Source organism: Garra rufa, chromosome 13, assembly GCF_049309525.1.
Source record: "Garra rufa chromosome 13, GarRuf1.0, whole genome shotgun sequence".
In the NCBI taxonomy this organism is placed as follows: domain Eukaryota; kingdom Metazoa; phylum Chordata; class Actinopteri; order Cypriniformes; family Cyprinidae; genus Garra; species Garra rufa.
The window spans coordinates 7,162,277-7,186,046 of NC_133373.1; the positions used below are offsets into that span (position 1 = coordinate 7,162,277).

At 36.2% G+C, this 23,770-nt stretch overlaps 1 protein-coding gene across 1 annotated transcript; it reads left to right on the forward strand.

Moving 5' to 3' along the window:
• The first annotated feature begins 563 nt into the window (after positions 1-563).
• ptk2bb (protein tyrosine kinase 2 beta, b) lies at positions 564-22,215 on the forward strand. The gene is made up of 31 exons (XM_073816929.1): positions 564-687; positions 2,837-3,069; positions 4,344-4,522; positions 4,630-4,717; positions 4,813-4,892; positions 5,150-5,212; positions 5,289-5,343; positions 6,361-6,501; positions 6,605-6,679; positions 6,780-6,881; positions 6,973-7,105; positions 7,361-7,400; positions 7,575-7,603; positions 7,718-7,765; positions 7,854-7,948; positions 8,123-8,204; positions 10,531-10,631; positions 11,168-11,280; positions 11,776-11,876; positions 12,070-12,159; positions 14,007-14,211; positions 14,453-14,561; positions 14,660-14,719; positions 16,426-16,548; positions 16,749-16,898; positions 17,682-17,717; positions 17,850-17,874; positions 17,980-18,026; positions 19,700-19,834; positions 19,928-20,008; positions 21,114-22,215. Exons 2-31 carry the CDS (start codon positions 2,878-2,880, stop codon positions 21,348-21,350), a joined length of 3,015 nt encoding a protein of 1,004 aa, XP_073673030.1. The 5' UTR covers positions 564-687; positions 2,837-2,877; the 3' UTR covers positions 21,351-22,215.
• The last annotated feature ends 1,555 nt before the right edge of the window (positions 22,216-23,770 follow it).

The following is a 23,770-nucleotide window of genomic DNA, read 5'->3' on the forward strand; positions in this document are numbered from 1 at the left end:
ATTTTGACATTTTATTCTCCAACATCAAAAAGTAGACACTTTATTTACATTTAATGTGCTTTCTATGGACATAAAAGCTAATAATGAGACCAAAATTCATAAAAATTGTCCTTCACTTATTCAAATGTGTTACGTAAAATTGCAATGAACATCACTGATGAGGTAACAATGTAAACACAATAAAATAACGTAAATTATTGTTCATCATGACAAGCCTATTACTGACTTTTCGGGGACAAAGTCAAAATAATTGTTCTTATAGGGTGGCCACTAGATGACAGTCGTGTCTAAAAAAAAAACACTATTCATTGACGAAGGCAATAGGTACAGTATAAAATAGGTAGGATGAAAATGTTTCTGTAAACAGTTGTATTTGTTGGAAACGTTCGAAGCTGAGGTAAATGAGGTAGACTATTTTATATATCTACCTTGTAAACATCTCTCATGACTTTTGCTAACTGGATAATATGTGTGTGTATTAGGCTACTATATAAGAACGAATTATTAGTGTTGACCGTTTGCTCTCACCTGTAACGGACGGCATTTGGCAGAACTAAGAATAGGAAGTGCGCTCAAGCCTATAGGGAGTGGCTTCAACAGTTTCTCTGTCTGTCTACCTGAGACTGAGAGCTGGACTTTGACTGGGGAACTTTAAGGAAATAGGAAAAAACCAAGAGCACAACTAAGGTTAGTGAGCAATTTTAATGAATACAGCGTTGAATGCGGTGGGCGAAAACATCGCACCAACTGTTTATTTTACAAGAATAGTCACGAAATATTATTTAAATAGTCACTTATTAAAATAACAAAACGTGAAATGTATTCAAAAAGGATCCAAAGTGTCGTAATATATGGACAGAATTACTTATAAAACATAACTTTATATTAAAACTCTTTTACATGCGTTTATGTATGTAGGCTATATGTGTGTTTTGGAGGGGCAAGTCTGCTCAGGTACAGTTATGTGAACGCGCATTCCAGTGACTCCATAGAGCGTGTGCAGAGTCTGTCCACACACTATCCACGAAATCTGCTGTCTAGGATTTTAATAGTGCGGCCTGCCTTAACTTAGTGTTTATTTCGATAAGATTTAAGCTTGTCCATTTTTTACCATCTGATAAGCGACAACTGTAAGACAATACAGGACCTCCGTATTTGGCCTGTTTTGGGTGAGGACGATTAAAAGCTTAAAAGCTTAGCATTATATAATTGCATATGTGTAATATTCCATTAACGTTAGAGATGACGGTAAAGAAAATCAACTAGAGCATCAAACATGAACATGAACAGCAGAACACAAGAGTGTCTATCCATGTTTTATTTACTTTCTGCTCTCAGAGCACATGTGTTTCAAAACACTAAACTATCTATAGCTTTATTACTTATAAATGTCTAATAAAATAATAAAATATTAGACACATTAAACTAATGATTACAAATCTGTGTCATCTTTGTTGTTTTACAATTTAACACTAAAATACTTTTTCCAGGTAAATAACAATCTGTTTTCATATGTAGGGCTCCTCCCTTGTGCAAGTCCTGTATTCTTTGTGTGCTTTGTAGCTCGGAGCTAGTGTTAGCTTGCAAAAACTATAGCCTCCAGAGGTCAAATCCCACATACTTGTTATCTGTGCTAGATTACCTATTTCTGAACAGCTAAATCAAGTCACTCTGGTTGCTTTTGGTATTTAAACTAACCAAACTTCAAAAACAATGTCAGCTTTACTCAAGTGTGACTGGAACTTAGCCCAGTGTAAACAAATAATTAGTCACTTAAAAACCAAACCAAATAAAGCAGACACATTTATTGTTGGCATTCATAAGTAACACATTTTAAAATAGGAACAATAAGGGATTATAATTAACCTCATGTTATTTATCACAAAGGTTTTGTCATAAACATTGCACAAGACTGTTTCAGTTGCCTGTGCTCAAATACAGGTAGCATGGAGCCTTACTTCTAGGAATTCATTGCCTCAGGCAAACAACACAGTAAGACAGGCTCTAAAAGGGAATACATACACAGAAACACACACTCACATGCATGCATACATACATACATTTATAAACCTCTAGTAAACTGCAGTAGCATCTTGCTGTGTCTTTAGATTTTATGTCAAACACCCTCTGAACAGTATTGTTTCAGCTCTGCATTCCAGTACATACAATCACATGGTTGCAAGAGATATGATTATTTGAGCACGGAAACACAACCAGTGTGAGCAAACACACTGTAAACTTTGGTCTAGTGGATGTCTTGAAGTAGGTAAATGGTATGTGTGAAGGCCTTTGAAGCTGGTAAGGTTTTAGGCTGTCTAATAGCATTATTTATCAAATTATTTTAAAGTTTTAAATGTGTAGTATCTGTTGATATTTATATATAATTTTGGATGATGACATGGGCATGTACATTAGCGAAAATGTACAATTTAATATACTTTTTAACCTCAAATGCTTGTCTTGTCTATCTTTGCGATGCGCAGGTGTACTCTGTGCACTACAGGTATGTTCAAAAACTCCCATCTCATTTTCTTCAAAATCATCCTACATTTCTGCAGAAGTACCGACCCAGTGTTTACAAAGTGAACGTGCAATAAGGGTCAAAGCAGCGATGTAGGATGATTTTGAAATTGGAGGAGAAAATTAGATGGGAGTTTTTCCGGTATACCCTACAGGTAACTGTCTTGAACCAGAGTGCACAGAGTATGCATGCACATAGCAAAACAAAACGAAAGTGAAGTAATCTTTTAATTTATTTACAACTAAACAGTCTAGCAGTAAAATTCACCTAACTTGAAACCCTGTTCTTGTGTTTCCAAACTGGCCTCACTACCAGATGAGATGATTGTGTAATGGTGTGTGGATATCTTTGAGGACATGGCGAGTGATGCAAGCACCCTTTCCTGGAAGGTACCCACCCAGGACTGGGATGGAGGCATCAAAAGCCCTGACCTGGGTCCTGTTGGAGATGGAGGCCTTGTAAAGATTATCAAAGTGTGCTTCAGCAGTAGCAACAACCTCAGCAAGAACTTCAAACTGGTCAAATGTGACAGCTCATGGCAGATCAAGGTATACATACACTACTGCTTTTCTAAAAATGTTTTTGAACGAAGTGTCTTATGTTCACCTAGGTTGCATTTACTTAAAGGTGCCATAGAATGGAAAACTGTATTTACCTTGGCATAGTTATAATACTAACAGTTCAGTACATGGACATGACATACCATGAGTAGGGATGGGTCCCTAACCATGAGTCTCAAACACCACCATTTCCTCCTTCTTATATAATTCTGGTGTTTGCAAAAGACCACTGAAAAATAGGTCAATTCCAACATAACAACGACTATTACACAATAGCCACGATCGTTAATAGTTATGCCCTCAACATTTGCATCGCCCAATCATCATTAACGTCAGTACATCAGTAAAATAAGGCAAGCCACTGAAGGGACATGGTTAGCTTAATGCTAGCGCTAGCCTGTTACATTGCAGTACATAAAATTTCACTTACCACATAAACAGATAGATGACTGCGCTGATGATGGCGAATGATTTACAGATCCTGAGCATCACTAACAACTCAAGCATCTAAACTTGTGTGGTAAGTACTTGTTTCGCTGCAGTGTAACGTTAGACAGAGCACATGCGATCACAATAGTGAGAGGAAAATGTCACCGATTCAAAACGGCAGTTTCAACAAACCGCATATTAAAAGTGGCTAGAGCTCCATAATTAAATATATTTTTCCTCCATGTGCCAGCTATTGAGATGAGCAGTTCTGTGAAACAGCCAAACAGAGCAGAGCTCATCATTAATATTCACCAACCTTCCAAATAAGGCAATAACAGCCCATTTCATTCTAGGAACAAATCCTAGGATTGTAAATGGGCTGTTATTGCCTTATTTGGAAGGTTGGTGAATATTAATGATGAGCTCTGCTCTGATTGGCTGTTTCTGGAGATTTTCTGCCCTTTCCTATACCATATACCTTCTATGTAGATAACAGAGAACAATTTAAAATATTGTTTTAATGCATTCTGTGGCACCTATAATAAAAATGCAGTGAAATATATTTCAAAATGTAATTTATTCCTGTAATGGCAAATGTGAATTTTCAGCATCATTACGCCAGTCTTCAGTGTCACATGATTCTTCAGAAATCATTCTAATATGAATTTGGTGCTCAGTAAAACTATATATATATTATATATAAGTTCGAACGAACAGCATTTATGTGAAATAGAAATCTTTTGTTACATATTTCTTTGCTGTCACTTTACTGTCACTTATCCCAAATGTTGGAATACCTTGTCTAAACATTTGTTATTTTGCTTATCCATCAGACTATCATCCAGTCTATTCTGATCAGTGGGCGCTTGGGCCCAAATGTACAAAACCCAGGATGCTTTGGGCTGAGGCTCAAACACCTCAAATCTGAGGAGCTCCATTGGCTTCATCCAGATCTGACCGTAGGAGAGGTTGAGCAACGCTATGAGAGCCATCACGCCGAGGCAGAGTGGAGGTAAGAGAGAATGACGCTGGTCAGCACTCTTCACTCATATCAATATACTGGCCATTGTTTGAACTTTTCAAATGTGCGTGTGTGTGTGTGTGTGTGTTTTATTTCAGATATGATCTTAGGATTCGTTACATTCCAGTTGATTTCATAAAGAGGTTAAAAGAGGACAGGACCTTACTTTTGTATTTCTATCAACAGGTCAGTCAACATCTCCAGATTCACTTCCAGTCTGTGGTTGAATGTGGTCATTTTTTATTAGTCAGTTCATGTAAATACTGTTCCTTTTCTTGCAGGTTCGTTGTGACTACATGCAGCATCATGCTAGTAAAGTTAGCGACGGCATGGCTCTTCAGCTGGGCTGTTTGGAGATCAGGTAATAAAGAGCATAGTCTGCTTTTATTGATATTGTTTATTATCGAGTGTAACTGCAGGATTTCATGATTATAGTTCCAGTGCTATGAATAAATAAAGAAACTAAAATGAAAAACTAAAATGACCACTTTTTGATTATTCAATAATTCAATTTACATTACTCTAGGTACCAAATATTATTGAATTGTGTTGAATTGAATAATGTGAAGTAATTTCAGAGCATTGCATCACATACTGTATGTGGTTTATGTCTTTCAGGAGGTTTTATAAAGACATGAATGCCAAAGGTCTAGAGAAAAAGTCCAACTTTGACTTGCTAGAGTAAGTTCATATTTTCCATTTGTACAAAAGTCATTTTACAAAGGTAATTTTGCTAACATGGTGCCTTTTTATTTAGAAAGGATGTTGGTCTGGACCTGTTCTTTCCTAGGGGCCTTATTGACAGTATGAAGGTTAGATTTGTTTTCCACTTTTCTGCAATATTTTTTCTGTAATATTTTATTAAAAGGCCATTTCCAGAGTTAAATTTAAAGTTGTAAGTTGTAGGGCTGTGCAATTAATTGAAATTCAGTCTCAATTTCGGCTTCAAACGATCATGAAAAAAATCTCTGTACTTAATAAAAACGTAAAAATACAGAGAAAAGTCAATCACTGCTCTTGAATGAAGGACTTTTAAAAGTATTATTAAGAAACAAACATGTTTAATTCTTACAGTGAAGATGCTGTTTTATGTTACATGCAAATAATTACATTCAATTTCTGTAGTAGGCTGTTAGACTACTTTCGAATTGTATTCAGTATTTTTTTTTTTTCAAAAAAGTTTTTTTTTTTTATTTGTATCTTTTTTCTGTTGTATTGGTATCTTTAAATTAATCACTAATATAAAGTTTTGTACCCAGTCATAATCGTGTTAAATAATCGTGATTACAATATTGACCAAAATAATCATGATAATGATTTTTACCATAATCAAGCAGCCGTAGTAAGTTGTTTATAAGTCTCAGGTGTCCCCAGAATGTGTGTCTGTGAAGTTTTAGCTCAAAATACCCCACATTTAATTTATTATGTCAATTTAAAAATGCTTATTTTGTGTGGAAGCAGAAACACGTTGTTTTCATGCATCACTCTTTAAATGCAAATGAGATGCTGCTCCCCGCCCCCTTTTCCAGAATAGGGCTGTGCCTTTACAGTTCATAAATCAGATATTCTGCCAAAAGACATCTGTTTGGTTTTGATTATCATAACTATCGTTGTTTGTTTAAAAGCCATATTAGTTTAAACTTCTAATATACGGTTTTCTGAGTGAAGACATCTGAAGCACAAGCACAGAAAGAGGCAGTTACTCAGCGTACGAGTACTAAACTCATTCTCTTTCATGTCGTATTGCGCTTAATTAAGCAGCTGTGATAATATGAAAGCTTAGCACACTGAAATTCTACATCTAAACTGTAAAATGTTGGTTTTAACAGCCTAAGCCACTCAGGAAGCTCATCCAGCAGACATTTCAGCAGTATTCATTACTAAAGGAGGATGAGTGTATGATCAAGTTCTTCGAGACATATGGAGAGTTCTACAACTTTGATGAGGAAATATTCCCTTGTGAGCTAGTGGTAAGTTCCCTAGTTTAGGTGTTAAAAATGTTGAGGTTTATTTGAAAGTAGAAGATGTAATGTACTAAATATAATTTACTAAAGTCCTACTTAATCGACACAGCAAGGTTGGAGTTTAGCAGTGGATTTAGTCATTGGTCCCAAAGGCATTCGGCAACGTACCAAAGCAGACTCCACCGTGAGCACACTTTATATTCAATCAAGGATATTTCTTATTCTTATGCCACTTCAAAATGCCATAATGTTGTTTCAAGTTCCTTCTTGTTTACTCTTCCCAGGCTGTTTGTCTTGCTGAATTTAGACAGATCCGAAGTATCAAGTACACCACACAGAATGATGGCAGAACATTGTTACTAATCGAAATAGAGGGTGCCAAACAGGTGAGAATGTTCTCACTTTAGTATTAGGTTGTTAAACTTTATATGCACAGTGCCACTCTTGAAGTAAACTAGCTGTGACCTTTTTTCCTAGCCTCTTTCCATCAGTGTGTCGTCTCTGGCTGTTGCAGAGAACATGGCTGATCTGATCGATGGCTACTGTCGGTTGCTTAACCACACAGACGCATCTTTGATGGCTGGTCCATATAAAAGTAAATCTCCCAAAGGTAAGCCACAATTAGTGTATGTCTGTGAATGTCAATAGTCATCTAACAAAGTGTCAATTATAAGAGTTGCAGAGGATTGATTATTATTCATTTTCTAAATCTTGTCATCTGGAAGTTTTCTGAAATGCTGAGAGTTTATGGCAGCGCTCTTCTGAATGCTGTGCATTTTGAATCATGCCTTTTGTGATTAATGTGGGTTTGAGGATTGCCATATTTCTCTGTTTTGCTAACTGAGATTTATCTTCACTGTCTTAGGTGTGCATTTGCGCAACTCTCTTCCTGAAATTCCCTCCGGGTGAGTACATCAGCATTCCTCTATCTCTGTTTTCTTTTCCTCAGGACTACAACACAGACTGAATATTGATTTTTATAACTCTAAAGTGATTTCACAACGTGAAATGGATCTGGACGTACATTTTTAGATATCATTTCAAGGTCCTTAATGCTATTCACTCTTTCCTGCTGTTAGGAAGAAGACAGACAGCTTTAGATACAGCAGTGAGTATCAGACCCTTCTTTTAGCTACAATCCCATTGAGACACTCAGCTTGATATTTACTGTATTAAGATTGCAAGTTCCCGACAATGTGTTAACATCAAATCTATCTTTCAGACTCTGATATATACTGTGAAATCCCAGATGAAAAGCCGCCACCACCTGGTATGTATGGGAATAGTTTTTTTATGTGTTCAGGATCTGTATCACTGTAAAATCATGCACTTACTGTGTATCATGTGTTTCGCAATAGCAAAGGTGGGACTGTCCAGGAAAGATATTATCCTGAAACGTATGCTGGGTGAAGGCTTCTTTGGGGAGGTTCATGAAGGAGTTTACCAGAAAAAGGCAAGCAGTGCTAGACACTTTAGTCATGTGATTATGAAAAAACTAAAACGTTTTTTTCGGTCAAATGTGATTTTTTTTTTCCTTTGACATTTAGCATAATGGTGTTAGATGTCTTACAATAACATTAGTGATTATGATTATTTATATTTTTTAATAGAACTTTTTTTTTATTAGAATGGGGAGAAGATCAGTGTTGCGGTGAAGACCTGTAAAGAATGTGCACCTGATGTCAGAGAGAAGTTTGTGGGTGAAGCAGGTATGTGAATCAAAACTATAAAAAGCTAATATATAGCCAGGTGTTTCTTCAATTATGAGCACTTTTAGAACTGTGGACTTTTAGACAGTAAACTCTTGCAACATATTTATTTATTTGTTTATAATATACTCATCAATCACTCTGTCATAGTTTTCTGAACTGTCAATTTTTTTCTAGCATATCTCAAATGATGTATTGTGTTTAATAACATTCTGTGGTAGAAATAAGATATTACATATTTTAGGAACAATATATCAGACTCCAGCTAAGGCTAACATAGCTACCCTTGTGTGTGTCTTGCATAAACTCATTTAATAAATATGCTTGCATAATTTGACAAAATTACAGGTTGATTAGAATTTATGCACAAGAAATTAGATTTCTTCCTCTATTTTTCTTCTACAGTTGTGATTCTTAACAAGGAGGCCTCAGCATTTACAATAATTTTAAAATGGCTTAAAGGAATAATTTCACTTCCACAATAAACGTTTCCTGATAATTTACTCACTCCTATGTCATCCAAGATGTTTATGTCTTTCTTTCTTCAGTCGAAAAGAAATTAAGGTTTTTGAGGAAAACGTTCCAGGATTTTTCTCCATATAGTGGACTTTAATGGGGATCAATGGGTTAAAGATCAAATTTCAAGTTTCAATGGAGTTTCAAAGGATCCCAGTTAAGAAATAAGGTATTTTCTAACGAAACGATTGGTTATTTTTCAAAAAAAATAAATAAAAAAAATTATATACTTATATTGACTTCACGCATTATGTAATCACGTCAGAAAGGTTAAGTATGACGTAGGCAGATGTACCGACCCAGATGTTCCGAGTGTTTACAAAGCAAATGTGCAAAGAAAGTCGAACGCACTTTACAAAAAAACCTAAAACAACAGTTGGACGATTTTGAAGTTGGAGGAGGAAATTACATGTTTTTTACCCTACCTTTTTGAACTGTGATTACGTAATGTGTGAAGATGCCCATGCGCATTGCAGAGCTAGTGCAAGATGAGCATTTGTGGTTAACAAGTATATACATTTTTATAGATTTTTTAAAAATGACAGAACGTTTCGCTAGATATGACCCTTATTCTTCGGCTGGGATCATATAGAGCCCTTGAAGCTGCATTAAAACTGCAGTTTGGACCTTCAACACATTGACCACCATTAAACTCCACTATATGGAGAAAAATCCTGGAATGTTTTCCTCAAAAACCTTACTTTCTTTGCGACGGAAGAAAGAAAGACACAAACATCTTAGATGACATGTGGGGGGAGTAAAGTCTCGTTCAGACTGTCAGCCCAAATCCGATTTGTATTAAAATCCGATTGAAATCCGATCATATTTAGGTAGTCTGAACAGCAACAAACTACTGTACATGAAATCCGATTTGGTCAAATCCGTTTCGAGCTACATTCGTATGTGGTTTGGAATTCAAAACGGATTTCTGCTTTTTCACGTTTTCATGCCACGTAAAATGTAAACAGGTCAGACGTTTTGTGGAAAACATAACAAACGTCTTTGCAGAAACAAGCTTGTGTTGTTGCGAACTGCAAAGCAAGCGGGAGAAGACAATATAGGGCTAATATATGCACCTCTTTGAGTTTTGAAAGCAGCAGAGACGGCAGTACAGAATAAAGTCACACATTCCAGTTTCCTGCGTTTCTGCCGCTGCTTTAGAAGACGAAATATAATCCACCGCGACGGCAACGTTGTCATATCACAAGACAGCATCTATACTGCTAAACAGTATTGCTGTTATTGTTGTTTTTAGCATTTGCATAATAACGCAACAACATTGCCATAGAAACCAACGCACATTCATTGAAACGAAAGAGCGCTTATGGACACACAAATCGGATTTGAACAGTTGTGATATGACTGTGTGGACAGCCAGTTATTCAAATCCGATTCCATCCAGATATGGACAAAATCGGATTTGGGCTGACAGTCTGAACGAGGCTTTTATGATCAGGAATGTTTCATTTTGGAGTGAACTAATCCTTTAAGATAAGCAAAAATGACTTAAAAAACCAGACAATTGCTGTTGTCTCTGTGGTAAACAAATGAATTAACTTTTGAAAACCCTTGTAGCAAAACTGTTAAATTGTTGGCTGTGGTGGAAATTACACAGAAGCTGAAAGTCATAAAAATTTTGCAATAAGTAATAAATGCTAGAGTTTTATATAATACAGTAGTTAATTTTGTTGGGGTTGATGATGGGTTTTCATATTTTAAAACTATCTATATTCCAAACATTTAAAATAAGCAATAAAATACATATAAAAATATAATATTCTTTTTGCATTATAATCTTCCACCTGTCTAGTTATCATGAAGAACCTGGACCATCCACACATAGTGCGACTGATAGGAGTAATTGAAGAAGACCCGGTATGGATCGTCATGGAGCTGTGTCAGCACGGAGAGGTAAACAACAGCCCAGATGCTAAATGTTATCACTCTTATTTGTATTATATGTCAAAACACGTCTTTTGGAAAATTGCACGACCTATAATGTTGTCACTATGAGTGATTATTTTAGGAAGGGTTGTAATATATTATACGAGATAGAGGGGTTTACGCAACTTTTAAATTAAATCAATAAAATTCCCTTTCAGTCCATAGTGTAATTCCATTTGCCATAACTGCTGTGATTGATCTAGCAACTCAATTAAGTAAATGCCATAGATATGGCTCTATTAACATTTACAGGCTCTGTAAAACCGTCATAAACATTTTACAAACTCACAGGAAGTTCGGTATTGAATGAATCAACACCACTGAGTCTTGTCAAGTACAGAATGTCTGGTTTGATCCGTCAGCTGGTGGTGAACTCATACCTGTGCATGAAATAAACCAACTCAGTGCTTAAGAAATCTGATAAAATGCATCTCAGGGCAGCAGAAAGCCTGTATTCCTACACTTCCTATTCTTCTCTAAAAATGCTTGTTTTGCATTTACAGCTGGGAAAGTACTTGACAAATCAGCGGGGTTTGACCAATATCACTCTGGTTCTGTTCAGCCTACAGATCTGCAAAGCGCTTGTTTACCTACAGGGAATGAACATGGTCCACCGGTGCGGCAATATTTTTCATTTTCTATTATCTGTCTGGTATAAGTCATTACAATGCTTTGCTATTTTTGAAAGACTTTGAAAGACTGAAATATTATTACAAATTGAATATATTTTAAAATGTAATTATGGCACAGCTGAATTTTCAGCACTGATGCTCCAGAAGAAAAAAACATGCATTAAGAGCCGGAGGGTGAAAACTTTTGAACCGAATGGAGATGTGTAGCCTACATTTTGCTTATTTTGCCTAAATATCATATTTTTTCATTGAGTACTGCTCTTCAGAGGCTACAGAATATATTTAAATGTTTCCCAGAAGACAAAAAAGTTAAATCTACCCTGATGTTTAAATTTAAAAAGTTTTCACTCCCAGCTCCTAATGCATGGTTTTTCTTTCTGGAGCATCAGTGAACGTTTGAACCTTCTTTATTAGTTGCATATGAGTCCCTCGAAAATAAATGTAAATTTTCATTATTGTTTGTGTGATCTGCTTGACAGAGACATAGCTGTACGAAACATCCTTGTTGCCACACCTGAGTCGGTGAAGCTGGGTGACTTCGGCCTTTCCAGATACATAGAGGATGAAGAATATTACAAAGGTTACCTCAGCTGTTTTACAAATGTATAAAAGTTGTGATTTGTTTAATCATTTCATGATTCATTGTTTCATTCTCTGGTGCAGATATAATCATCTGAACTCCTTTGTTACGATCTTGTAAAATATTCTTTGTTGTGTTTATATTCCATTTAACAAGCATAGGATTTTTTCATTACCTTGCATTATGTTTGCAGCATCTGTTACTCGTTTACCAATCAAATGGATGGCTCCTGAATCCATTAACTTCAGACGCTTCACAGCGGCTAGTGATGTGTGGATGTTTGGTGAGTGAATAGAAGAAAATGATCAGATTGTATCAAACAATGACACTGTTACAGTAATTTAGACAGTCACAGATACTAATATTGCCAAAATATTCAGTATATATTTTATACTTGTACTTTATAATGTATTAAGTCTAAATAGATGTTTAGGAAAAATTGCCTTCATGGCTCTTTATTAGTCATCGTAAAATTCTCAGAGGGCACATAATTCATTTTTATGAATCCAATTTCCAGTTTTGGCATGCTTAACCATCCCGTGCCTACAAACATTATTCAGCGCTCCAGGGCCACTATTAAACTTAATTTATACAAATTGTCATACAATAACTGACTTTCATTTCCATCACAAGAATCTTCGAATCATATTGATATAAAACCATACAGCTATACACATTTCATTTCAATTAACTAATATAATTTTAAATACTGAGTTTGAGGCATCACTAGAGTTAATTTCTGAAGCCCCTCACTGAAACCCTGGGTAAATAACACTTGACTAAACAGACAGAGACCCCTCTGTTTCTGGAGCTCAGCTGCCATGTGAGCTTTCACTTAGTTTTTCTGATTGATGGCTTCACATAAGAGTGCTGACCATCATCAGTACAGAAACAAGGAGAAAGTCATGGAGATGATCCCAACATAGTTGCTTAAAGGAGAAGTTCACTTCCAGAACTAAAATTTATAGATAATTTACTCACCCCCTTGTCATTCGAGATGTTCACGTCTTACGTTCTTCAGTCGTGAAGAAGTGATGTTTCTTGAGGAAAACATTTCAGGAATGTTCTCCATATAGTGGACTTCTATGGTGCTTATGAGTTTGTACTTCCAAAATGCAGCTTCAAAAGGCTTTAAACAATCCCAGCCAAGGAAGAAGGGTCTTATCTAGCGAAATTATTGGTTATTTTATAAAAAAATTTACAATTTATATACTTTGTAACCTCAAATTATTTTCTTGTCAAGCTCTGTGTGTATTCCGGTTCATGACAGTTATGGTATGTCGAAAAACTCCCATCTCATTTTCTCCTTCAAAATCGTCCTACATCGCGGCAGAAGTACCGACCCAGTGTTTACAAAGTGAATGTGCAAAGAAGGTCAAACGTCCTTTACAAAAAAAGCCAAAACAGCAATTTTGAAGTTGGAGGAGAAAATGAGATGGGAGTTTTGCGACCTACCCTAACTGCATTGTAAATTTGTTTAGAAAATAACCAATCGTTTCACTAGATAAGACTCTTCTTCCTCGGCTGGGATTGTTAAGAGCCCTTTGAAGCTGCATTTAAACTGCATTTTGGAAGTTCATTCTCACGGGCACCATAGAAGTCCACTATATGGAGACCAATCCTAAAATGTTTTCCTCAAAAAACATAATTTCTTTACGACTGAAGAAAGAAAAACATGTACATCTCGGATGACAAGGGGGTGAGTAAATTATCTGTACATTTTTGTTCTGGAAGTGAACTTCTCCTTTTTATTTTTTAAATGAGTAACTGAAGTTTTATTCACCCTCATGTCATTCCAAACCTGATGTACTTTCTTCTGTGGAAAATAAAAACATATTTTGAAGAATGTTGGACATCTAACATTTTAATGGTTTGGACAAAAAAAGGAGGTTGGAAAAGAAACTGGGTTTTTGTGTTCCACAGAAGAAAGAAATGAAAACAGGTTTGAAGCTAGAGCCTGAGAGTTAACCTAAATGACCATTTTCATCTTTGGGTGAACTATCCTTTTAACATTTCTCTTTATAGGATCATATTCCTAAACACCAGAAGTGTAAAATCCAGAAGTCTGTCAAACCTTCCATGTTATTTCCCCTCACTTCCATTTAATCCTCTCGTGTTGTTCCTGTCCAGCTGTGTGCGTGTGGGAGATTATGAGCCGAGGTAAACAGCCGTTCCACTGGCTGGACAACCGTGACGTGATTAACCAGCTGGAACAGGGCAACAGGCTGCCCAAACCTGAGCAGTGCCCTCCTGCCCTATACTCTCTCATGACCCGCTGCTGGAGCTATGACCCCCGTGAGAGACCCACCTTCACTGAACTAGCCTTCAACATCAGGTTTTTCCCTTCATGGCCTATAACAATACATCCCAGCATCTGGGAAAAAAAAAAAAAAAAAAGATTTATGCTAATTTTCAAAAAGAAATATAGTATTACCTACTGTATTTTGATGATGCTGTTAAAATTGATTTATGATCATGTTATTAATGATGTTATAAATAAGCAACCCTTTTTTTGTTGTTGTAATATTACTGTATGTGAGGGGACTAAATTGACTGACTTTGACTTTGGCCGACAGTGATGTCCACCAAATGGAGAAGGAGTTGGAAGTGGAGAGAGAAAGAGACAAAGCCCGTAACACCCGGATCCTGGAGCCCAAGTTTAACATTAGTGAACCTCCACCAAAGGTAGCTGTCTGCTTTCATATGCCGTTTGTTTGATCTTACACTCAGGTTGCAGCAGCACATTCTGCCTGACAGTCATTGTATTTTGTTTACACCTCCAGCCTTCCAGAGTCAATACCAGCCGCTTCGGAAATACCCTTGGTGTCGGCCTACATCTTCAGGTAGTGTGTATATTTTGTTTAAATATTGAAACGAAACACTAAGCACTAAATTGTTATTCTAAGTATAGAATCCTTGAATATTGATATTTAATTGTATATACATTTTAGGGGTGGACGATATGACCAAAATCTTACATCACGATATGAGTCATTTTATTTCACGGTAATGATACATATCACGCTATGTACGTTATTTTTGCTTTAAATAAGGTCTTCATGATATCAAAATGTTTGATTCCATAGAAATTTCATAATTCTTGTCACCAGTGTCAATATCACAAAAAAACTTAAGCTCACTGAGGACAAGTAAAGAGTCAGCGATTAAATACGAAACTAATTACAAATTCACTGTATGAATTAAGTAAGGAATAATTAACTTTTGTACGTTGAATTCTTAGAAAATAAACATTTTTGTAGAATTCAACGGACCGAGTTTATTACTCTGCTTATACTACGGTTACCACACCTCAAGACATCAGATGTTATATTTCAAGACATTCGTCCGGATTTTGTCCGTGTGTTTTGTGAGTAGGATTAATTTCTTACGCAGCTCATCCAACACCTTCGTTGCTAATTCCAAAACATAATTTTAGACTTTTGTAAATTACCTCTCTCAAGTCTGTGCGTCTCTCAAAAGTGATTGGCAGCATCGTCTCTACTAATAGTGAAACATTAAGTTCAGTTCAAGACCACACTGTTATTACCTCGCGCATATGCTAATGTGTGTGCAAACTGTATGTGCGTCTGTAACGGAGAGAGAGTGGGAGAAATTGAGTATGTGCTTTCCGTGAATAATAAAACATAATATTGTGGCAAAAACATGGAAATAATCTGTCATTTTTATCCTGTTGTTTACTGTATTTATTTGTTTAGCCAGTGCCGTTGTGGGTTTTGGTTATTTTGCTGTTCTGGGCTGTAAGGACCTTTGAAAAAAATGGTATTGTGTGGCAAAGTGATATGGACATGTAATGCGGTCAAGTGCTGCCTGGAACTATGTTTGCCATGCATTTCCCTGGAAATAATGCACACCATTAGAACGTTCATCAGCCAATCAGATTCTAGCATTCAACGGCCCCGTAATATGTTTCTTCTTATCAAACTTACAAAAGTGATTTAGTCAAGCATTAAGAACAGTGAGAGATTTTCTCTCTTTTGTTGTTTGATTAACATGAAAGGCAGACAGCAGGCATATCAGACTGCTATCACTTTAAGAGCCGCCTGCATCCAATATGATGCTACACGTGTTTTCTTTCTTAGCTGTTTGGTTATACGCAGGACCTAATTAACTGTTTATGAGGAAACTTGTGAAGACGGGCATTTTGACACATACAAGTGTGTGTTTTTAACTGTTCAAGGCCTATAAAACAGCAAAAATAACTTATGTGCGCGCCCCTGTGACAATGCTCAAGAAGTCTTTCAGACAGCATCATGTACTGTATGAACATTTCAATGGCTTAAAGTCACTTGTTTTTAAACCACAATGCTTAAAAATGCATGCAAATGATATGTTTTTGTGACCATGTAGCACAGCAACGTCACATGTAACCGTGAATCTTGTCTACCAGTATATCGCCCACCCCTAATACATTTATAAATGTTTTAGAAAAAATATTTAATAAATGCTTTTTATAATAATAAATGAAAATTATTACATTTTATGTATATGTTATATTAATTTAATATATTGTGCTTTCATTTTTTACCAGCTTAATGAGGCTTTATGTGCCAGTTCGCCTGACCTGGCCAGCCCATGTGATTACCAGTCACCTGTGGACTCAACTAACATCCTCACCTTAACCACATCCCCGCCCCGCCGCCTCAGTCTTGGGGTAAAATTGAGCCAATTAACACATTTTCTGCTTTTGCAATTTTTTTTATACTATTTTTATACACTTTTCCTAATATAGAGTATTTTCATTATTTAATATTATTTTAAATTGTATTTATTTTTAATATATTAAATAACATACGTTTTTTTTTTTTTCATTTAATTGGAAGCTATTTAAATTTGTGTGTGTTTATTGGGTAGGAGGGTGAGTTTAGCTTCGGGCCGACCAGTAGGGAAGATGCTCAGCGACTATGGCAGGTAGAAAAGGAGCGCATGCAGGATACTATGAAGTTGCAGAAAGAGCAGATGGAGGAGGACACAAAATGGTTAAAGAAGGAGGAGAAGCTTCTGGTAAGTAGGAAAACCTATTTACTAGGGATATCAAAATCTCACAATACGATAATATCACGATATAAAGTTCATAGTGCGATATTTATTGCCATCTTTAAAAAAAACACACAAAAAAACAAGTGAAGAATTGGGAAAAATGTAACATTTTGTACGTTTTAAAGTTATATTATTCTATCTAATGCACTTTGAGAGTCTCAGTCTAATTTATATTCACACTGGTGTTTTAAGAAGCCAAATTAATTAGAATATAATAATAATAACATCAACAATGACAGTAATAGCCATACAGTATAAAACAATTGCACTGCCAAATAAATTAAAATTAATATTTAATAGCCATATTATTTCTGTTTTAGAATTACAATACTTCTTTCCTTATTTCTTCAAAAAGATATTTTGAATTTGGGCTGCAGTAATGTTAGCCATTTAAACCCCTAGCTGTTGTGTGCGCAGCGAAAACAAACTTGATGAAGGGATTCAACCATATTGTGCTTTCGATTTTAGTTCGTTTGACAGATACTGTGTCAAAGCATAATGGCCTAAAATACAACTTTAAAGAGATTTAATGTTAGAATAAGATGTTTAAATATATTGTAAAAACTACACTTTTTGCCCAGAAGACCTATCGTTTCATATCGTCATGTGACCATGACAATTGTTATCGCAATACCACGATATAGATAATATCGTTACATCTCTACTATTTACCCATGTCTTATTTATTTGTGTTTGACTTTAAATATTAGTTATAATACACCTTGCATTCCTTCTGCTCTTTCTCAGGACCCAATGGTTCATGAAGCAACAAATATTCCTGAGGTGTGTGTTTTTGTTACTTATGTTTCATTAATAACATTTTCATTCCATTTTCTATATCTTATGTATTTAAAAAAAGTGTAAAATGTAATGGTCAGATACAACCCCAGTAATGATTTTTTAATTTATTATCAGACACCTGAACCACCACTTAGTTATGGTAAGTCCTGCATTTTACAGGTGATAATTCGAACAAATTTTTAATTAATTATTTACAATTAACATGTTTCCTCCTATACCGATTGTATCCTGTATCCACTTCAAGCTGAACTCCGTCTGCCTCCTTCAAAACCACCAAGAATTACAGTGCAGGTAAGGACTTGTTTTACACATACAGTATCTCACAAAAGTGAGTACATCCCTCACATTTCAGCAACCATTTTAGTATATCTTCTCAAGGCACAATACTATAGAAATGAAACGTGGATATATTTAGAGTAGTCAGTGTGCAGCTTGTATAGCAGTATAGATTTACTGTCCTCTGAAAATAACTCAACATACAGCCGTTATTGTTAAAATAGCTGGCAACAAAAGTGAGTACACCCTAAGTGATAACAGCAGTATGTTGTTTAACCGTGCAAAGCCGCATGTCCTATTCATCATGTTTATGTTTTTGTCTGCTTGACAGGACCATACAAAGTTGTGTATCTTGTATTACAGCAGTTAAAATTAAGTGCTTTAAGTACAATTGTCTCATACTGACCACTGGATGTTCAACATGCCATCTCACAACAAAAAACTCTCTTGAGGATTTGAGAATTAGAATTGTTGCTCTCCACAAAGATAGCCAAGGCTATTAGAGGTTCAGTAACACCCTGAAACCGCGTTACACTACAGTGGTCAGGGTCATACAGAGGTTTTCCAAGATGGGTTCCATTCGGAACAGGCCTTGCAAGCGTCAATCAACAAAGTTGAGCACTCGTTCTGTGCATCAGGTGCAGAACCTGGCTTCAAAAAAACAGATGCATGAGTGCTGCCAGCATTGCTTTAAAGGTTGCAGAAGTAGAAGGTCAGCTTGTCAGTGATCAGACTGCAACAAGTCGGTTTGCATAGGCGTCATCCCAGAAGGAAGCCTCATCTGAAGCTGGCTTACAAGAAAACCCACAAACAGTTTGCTGAAGACAACCTGTCCAAAAGCATGAATTACTGAAACCATGTCCTGTGGTCTGATCAGACTATAAGATGAACTTGATTGGCTCAGATGGTGTCCAGCATGTGTGGCGATGCCCTGCTGAGGAGTACCAAGAAAATTGTGTCTTGCCTACAGTCAAGCATGGTGGTGGTAGCATCAAGGTCTGGGGCTGCATGAGTGCTGCTGCTACTGGGCTGCAGTTCATTGAGGGAAACATGGATTCCATTATGTACTGTACATTCTGAAGCAGAACATGATGCCTTCCCTCCAGAAACTGGCCCGAACGGTAGTTTTCCAACGATCCCAAACACACCACCAAGATGACAACTGCCTTGCTGAGGAAGCTGAAGGGGTGAAGGCGATGGGGTGGCCAAGTATGTCTCCAGAACTGAACCCTATAAAGCACCTGTGGGGCATCCTTAAGTGTAAGGTGGAGAAGCACCATGTGTCTAACGTCCAGCAGCTCCGTGAGAAGTGGAAGAGGATCCTAGCAACAACCTGTGCAATTCCATGCCCAGGATGATTAAGGCAGTGCCAGATAACAATTGTGCTAACACAATATATTGACACTTTGGGTGTACTCTTGTTGCGAGCTATTTTGACAATAATGGCTGTATGTTGAGTTATTTTCAGGGGACAATAAATCAATAGTGCTAAACAAGCTGCACATTGACTACTCTAAAATATATCCAAGTTTCATTTCTATAGTATTGTCCCTTGAGGTTGCTGAAATGTGCGGGGTGTACTCACTTTTGTGACATACGGTATGTACAGTATGCAGGTTGCACCTGTGAAATATTTGACTCTACTTTCCTAATGATAGGAAGCATAATTCACTTTCATGTGTGTTCAGCCTACACCTACAGCTGAGCTGGACCGTTCAGAGGACAATGTGTACCAGTGTGTCATGGAAGTGGTGAAAGTGGTGGTGCAGCTGAAAAACGACATCAACACACTGCCGTCTACTGATTACATCTCTCCAGTCAAGGTGAATGAGCCTTTATTTAAATCTCATGCCGTTTTTGTTCAATGTTTCCATGAACAGTTTCACATACTGCCATTTTAATGTTTTTGTCTACAGACTGTCGGACTCTCGTTAAGAAACCTGATCAACAGCGTGGATGATATACTACCAACTCTGCATGTTTCCTGTCGAACAGAGGTAGAATTTGTCCTGTTTCAAAGTGTTTCTGCAACCTGATATTTGACATACTGGTGGAGTAGAATGGGGCTAAAGGTGTCCCTGGGCAAAAGGCGCCTTTGATATTATTTTCCTCTAAAACAGATGGCAGAAAAACTTTCCAAAACATCCGCTTTTAAACATACACGTGTAAATTAGTTTGATCCTTGACATGATCACGATTTTGTCGATTTTGTGCTTACTTGATCTATTTGATGTTTTTAAAAATGTTGTAGATTTAATTTTTTTAATTGTGAATTGCTAAAATTATTTAGTATATCTTGAGACAAAGGTCTTTTTAATGATTTTCAGTTTTGTTTAAGATAATTAAAACAGCAGTTTTTAAATAACAAAAGAATATGTAAAAGTATGGTATTTGGGGTAAAAAGCACAGTAATTAACATGATAATGATTAGAAGGCTGACTTTTCCATTTGTTGACATGACACTGTTGATTGAGATGGTAAATATATATTATGTTGGATGTCCATCTTAGAGATAATCACCATGCTTAGCATGAAACCATCATATTTAAAAACATGCTGCTCATTTAATAAAATATAATTTGTTGTAACTACTGTAAATTTATATAAAATTATTATGGGATCTCCTTTAATGCTTTCAGAATATTTACATTTTAAAATGATTTTGTTTCTATATTTTGAAATGTTTTATATTAACATAGTTTAATGACAGTATATTTTTTGAACAAAAAATAATTTTTATTTATCAAAATAAGCAGAAAATAGTGATTGTTTTGAACAAAAACATATTTTTGCTCAAGTATTTTACTATTTTTATCAATACTATATTCCTTTCACCCCATGCTGGTGAACAATTTTGAGATTTTTAAACTAAATAGACCACTTGATTGATTTATTTTCTCACAAAATCTGTTGCTCCATAAATGTTCAATACAAACATATGTATTTTTCTGCAATCATACCCTTAGGGGTGCCTTTAGCCCCATTGTACCCTGCAAATCAGTCCAGTTTCTAAGTGAAATGTCCACTAAGTGGCGCTAAAAGTGAGTTTAATCTACTCCATTACAGATGATATTTTAATACGAGTATAACTGTTCCCCTCAGATCGAAGGCACTCAGAAGTTGTTGAATAAGGACTTGGCTGAGCTCATCAGTAAGATGCGCCTGGCCCAGCAGAACGCCATTACTTCTCTGAAGGAAGAGTGCAAGAAACAGATGCTGACAGCAGCCCACACTTTGGCCATGGATGCCAAGAACCTGTTAGATGCTGTAGACCAGGCCAGAGTGCGCTCCAACTTGGCCAAACCCAAACCTGAGGATGCAGACTCACTGACAGACTAGTCGAGCAGCTTGGGATATGCTGACAGCTTGAGTATAGGACAGACTGACTGATCTGTAGAAGACTGTAATGCAGTAACGGGGCAAAACCAACACCAGCATGAGAATTCAGGCAGCTGTTGTACTGCTGTCAGTGCTTCATGTAAACATTTATGATATAGAGAACGAAGCAAGCTAGAGGGGTATTCCAGAAAGCAGGGCTAATTTACAGCCATGTATACCCAAAGCTTTCTTACAAACAGTTCCAAAAATGCATCTGTTATCTTATATTTAATCTGCATGTTTTTATTACTGTGAACCATTGGAGCCTCATCAATAAAGAACGTATGAGCGGAATACCTCTGAAATAAACTAACCAACATATCCAGCTCCAGAAAAGGTTATGTTCAAATAAGTTGCTAAAGCTACTTCCATACCCTGAAATTTACCTCATGTTTTTGGAGCCGAAAGTTACCCGTAAATTTATCCGGGTATGACACTTTCTGGAATAACCCCCAAGCATTTTGTTTACTTTTTGTTTTGCAAAAAAAAAAAAAAAAAAAAAAAATCTTGTAAAAATGTTAATAACTACTGTAGCTTGCTCCATATTAATGAATTCTCCATGTGACCAAGCATTCATTCATTAAGACTTCTTGTCTTATTAATTACACGTGTTTGTGTTTGTATTTTAGGCCAAAACCATATTGGAGAATCACATAATGCAAAATCAAAAAATGCTTTTTATGCTTGAAAACAATGTTAAAAGAGGTTGATGCTTGTATAATTTGATTTCCAGAAACACCACAGAACATGAGAGACATTAGATGACGGATGTGAACATAAGTCTTTATGTATCTGTGTCTGTATTAAAGAAATAGTTGACTCAAAATGAATATGTTGTCATAATTTAGTCTCACTTATACTGTTCCATTACTTTATGACTGATTTTCTTCTTAAAAGAAATTCTGGGGAATGTTGGTAACCAAACAGTTTTGGTAACTTCCACTGTATGAAAATAAAAAAAAAACATCTGAAAATATTTTACAGAAGTGCTACCAAGACATTCTCACCACACACATATTTACCCACAAACCACTTTGTCTCTTTAGTAGGGCCATATAAAATCCATGTTATTTTTTCCCAAATTGCGTTTTTTTTATTGATTTTTCAAAATTATGGTTTTTTCCATTTTTTCTAGATTCCATTTTTTTCCGTTTTACTTTTTCTAGACTAGTTTTAACGGTTAAATTGTATTAATCAAAAAACATGTCTAATTAACTGAAATCACACAACACAATTCAACAGCAATCTTTTAAAAAAGTTGAACAGAAATTACATTTTTAAGGCCCTGAAATATGTTTTTTCCTCTCAAATTTAGTTTTATTTTTACCAAATTCTGTTTTCTATTCATTTTCTGGGTTGCATTTTAATGTTTTTTTAAATTGTAATAACCAATTAAACGGAATTGTGTTGTTTTCCAAATTCCATATTTTTTTCCCGTTTTACTTTTTCTAGACTCTGTTTTAACAGTTAAATTGTATTAATCAAAAACCATGTCTAATTTATTGAAATCATGAAACATACTAGCCTGGCAAGCCAGACCCACATAAATGTAGGGTCTGGGCACTCTCCATAGACAGGGCTCAACCGGAGGGGTGGGATAAACGGTTGTCTTTCAAACTCCTCTCCACGCAATAGGATAGCGCTACAACCAATCAGAGACTTAGTCGGTCAGGTGACGTAGTCAGAGCGACGAAGATTTTTAACAACAGTGCAGTCTGTCAGCTAAATAATAGACATAGATGGGCACTAAACCTTTAAAAGTAAACAAAAACATGCACAGACAAATCCAAATTACACCCTGCGGCTCGTGACGATACATTGATGTCCTAAGACACGAAACGATCGGTTTTTGCAAGAAAATGAACAGTATTTATATAATTTTCTTTTTACCTTTGATACAAACCCACGTCCATCTGTCATGAGCACGAATTTAGCATATCTATGATTCGACTCGTCACATGTGAACGCGCTTTGATGTAGTATACGCAAACACCGAAAGGGGAAATATGTAAAAAAAAAAAGTCCAGGATGAGTTTGCGCAAGCAAACGTAATCTTTTTCAGCTTTAAATGGGTTTGAACAACCAGGACAAGCGCAAGTAATTACCATTTTGAATAGCCGCTATATCCACAATCTCTTGTGCTGTGTAAACAATGAGTGTCGTATACACGCCACAGATCGCTTCCGGTGTTTGCGTATTCTACACCACAGCGCGTTCAGATGTAACGAGCTCCTGCTCAGGACACATGGACGTGGCTGTGTATCAAAAGTAAAAAAATATATAAATACTGTTCAGTTTTCCACGCTTAATTCACGGAACCAGGAATTCATGTCTGACTGAACTTATGGTCGCAGGTCAGTCGTCATCATGTTAAGCCCGCC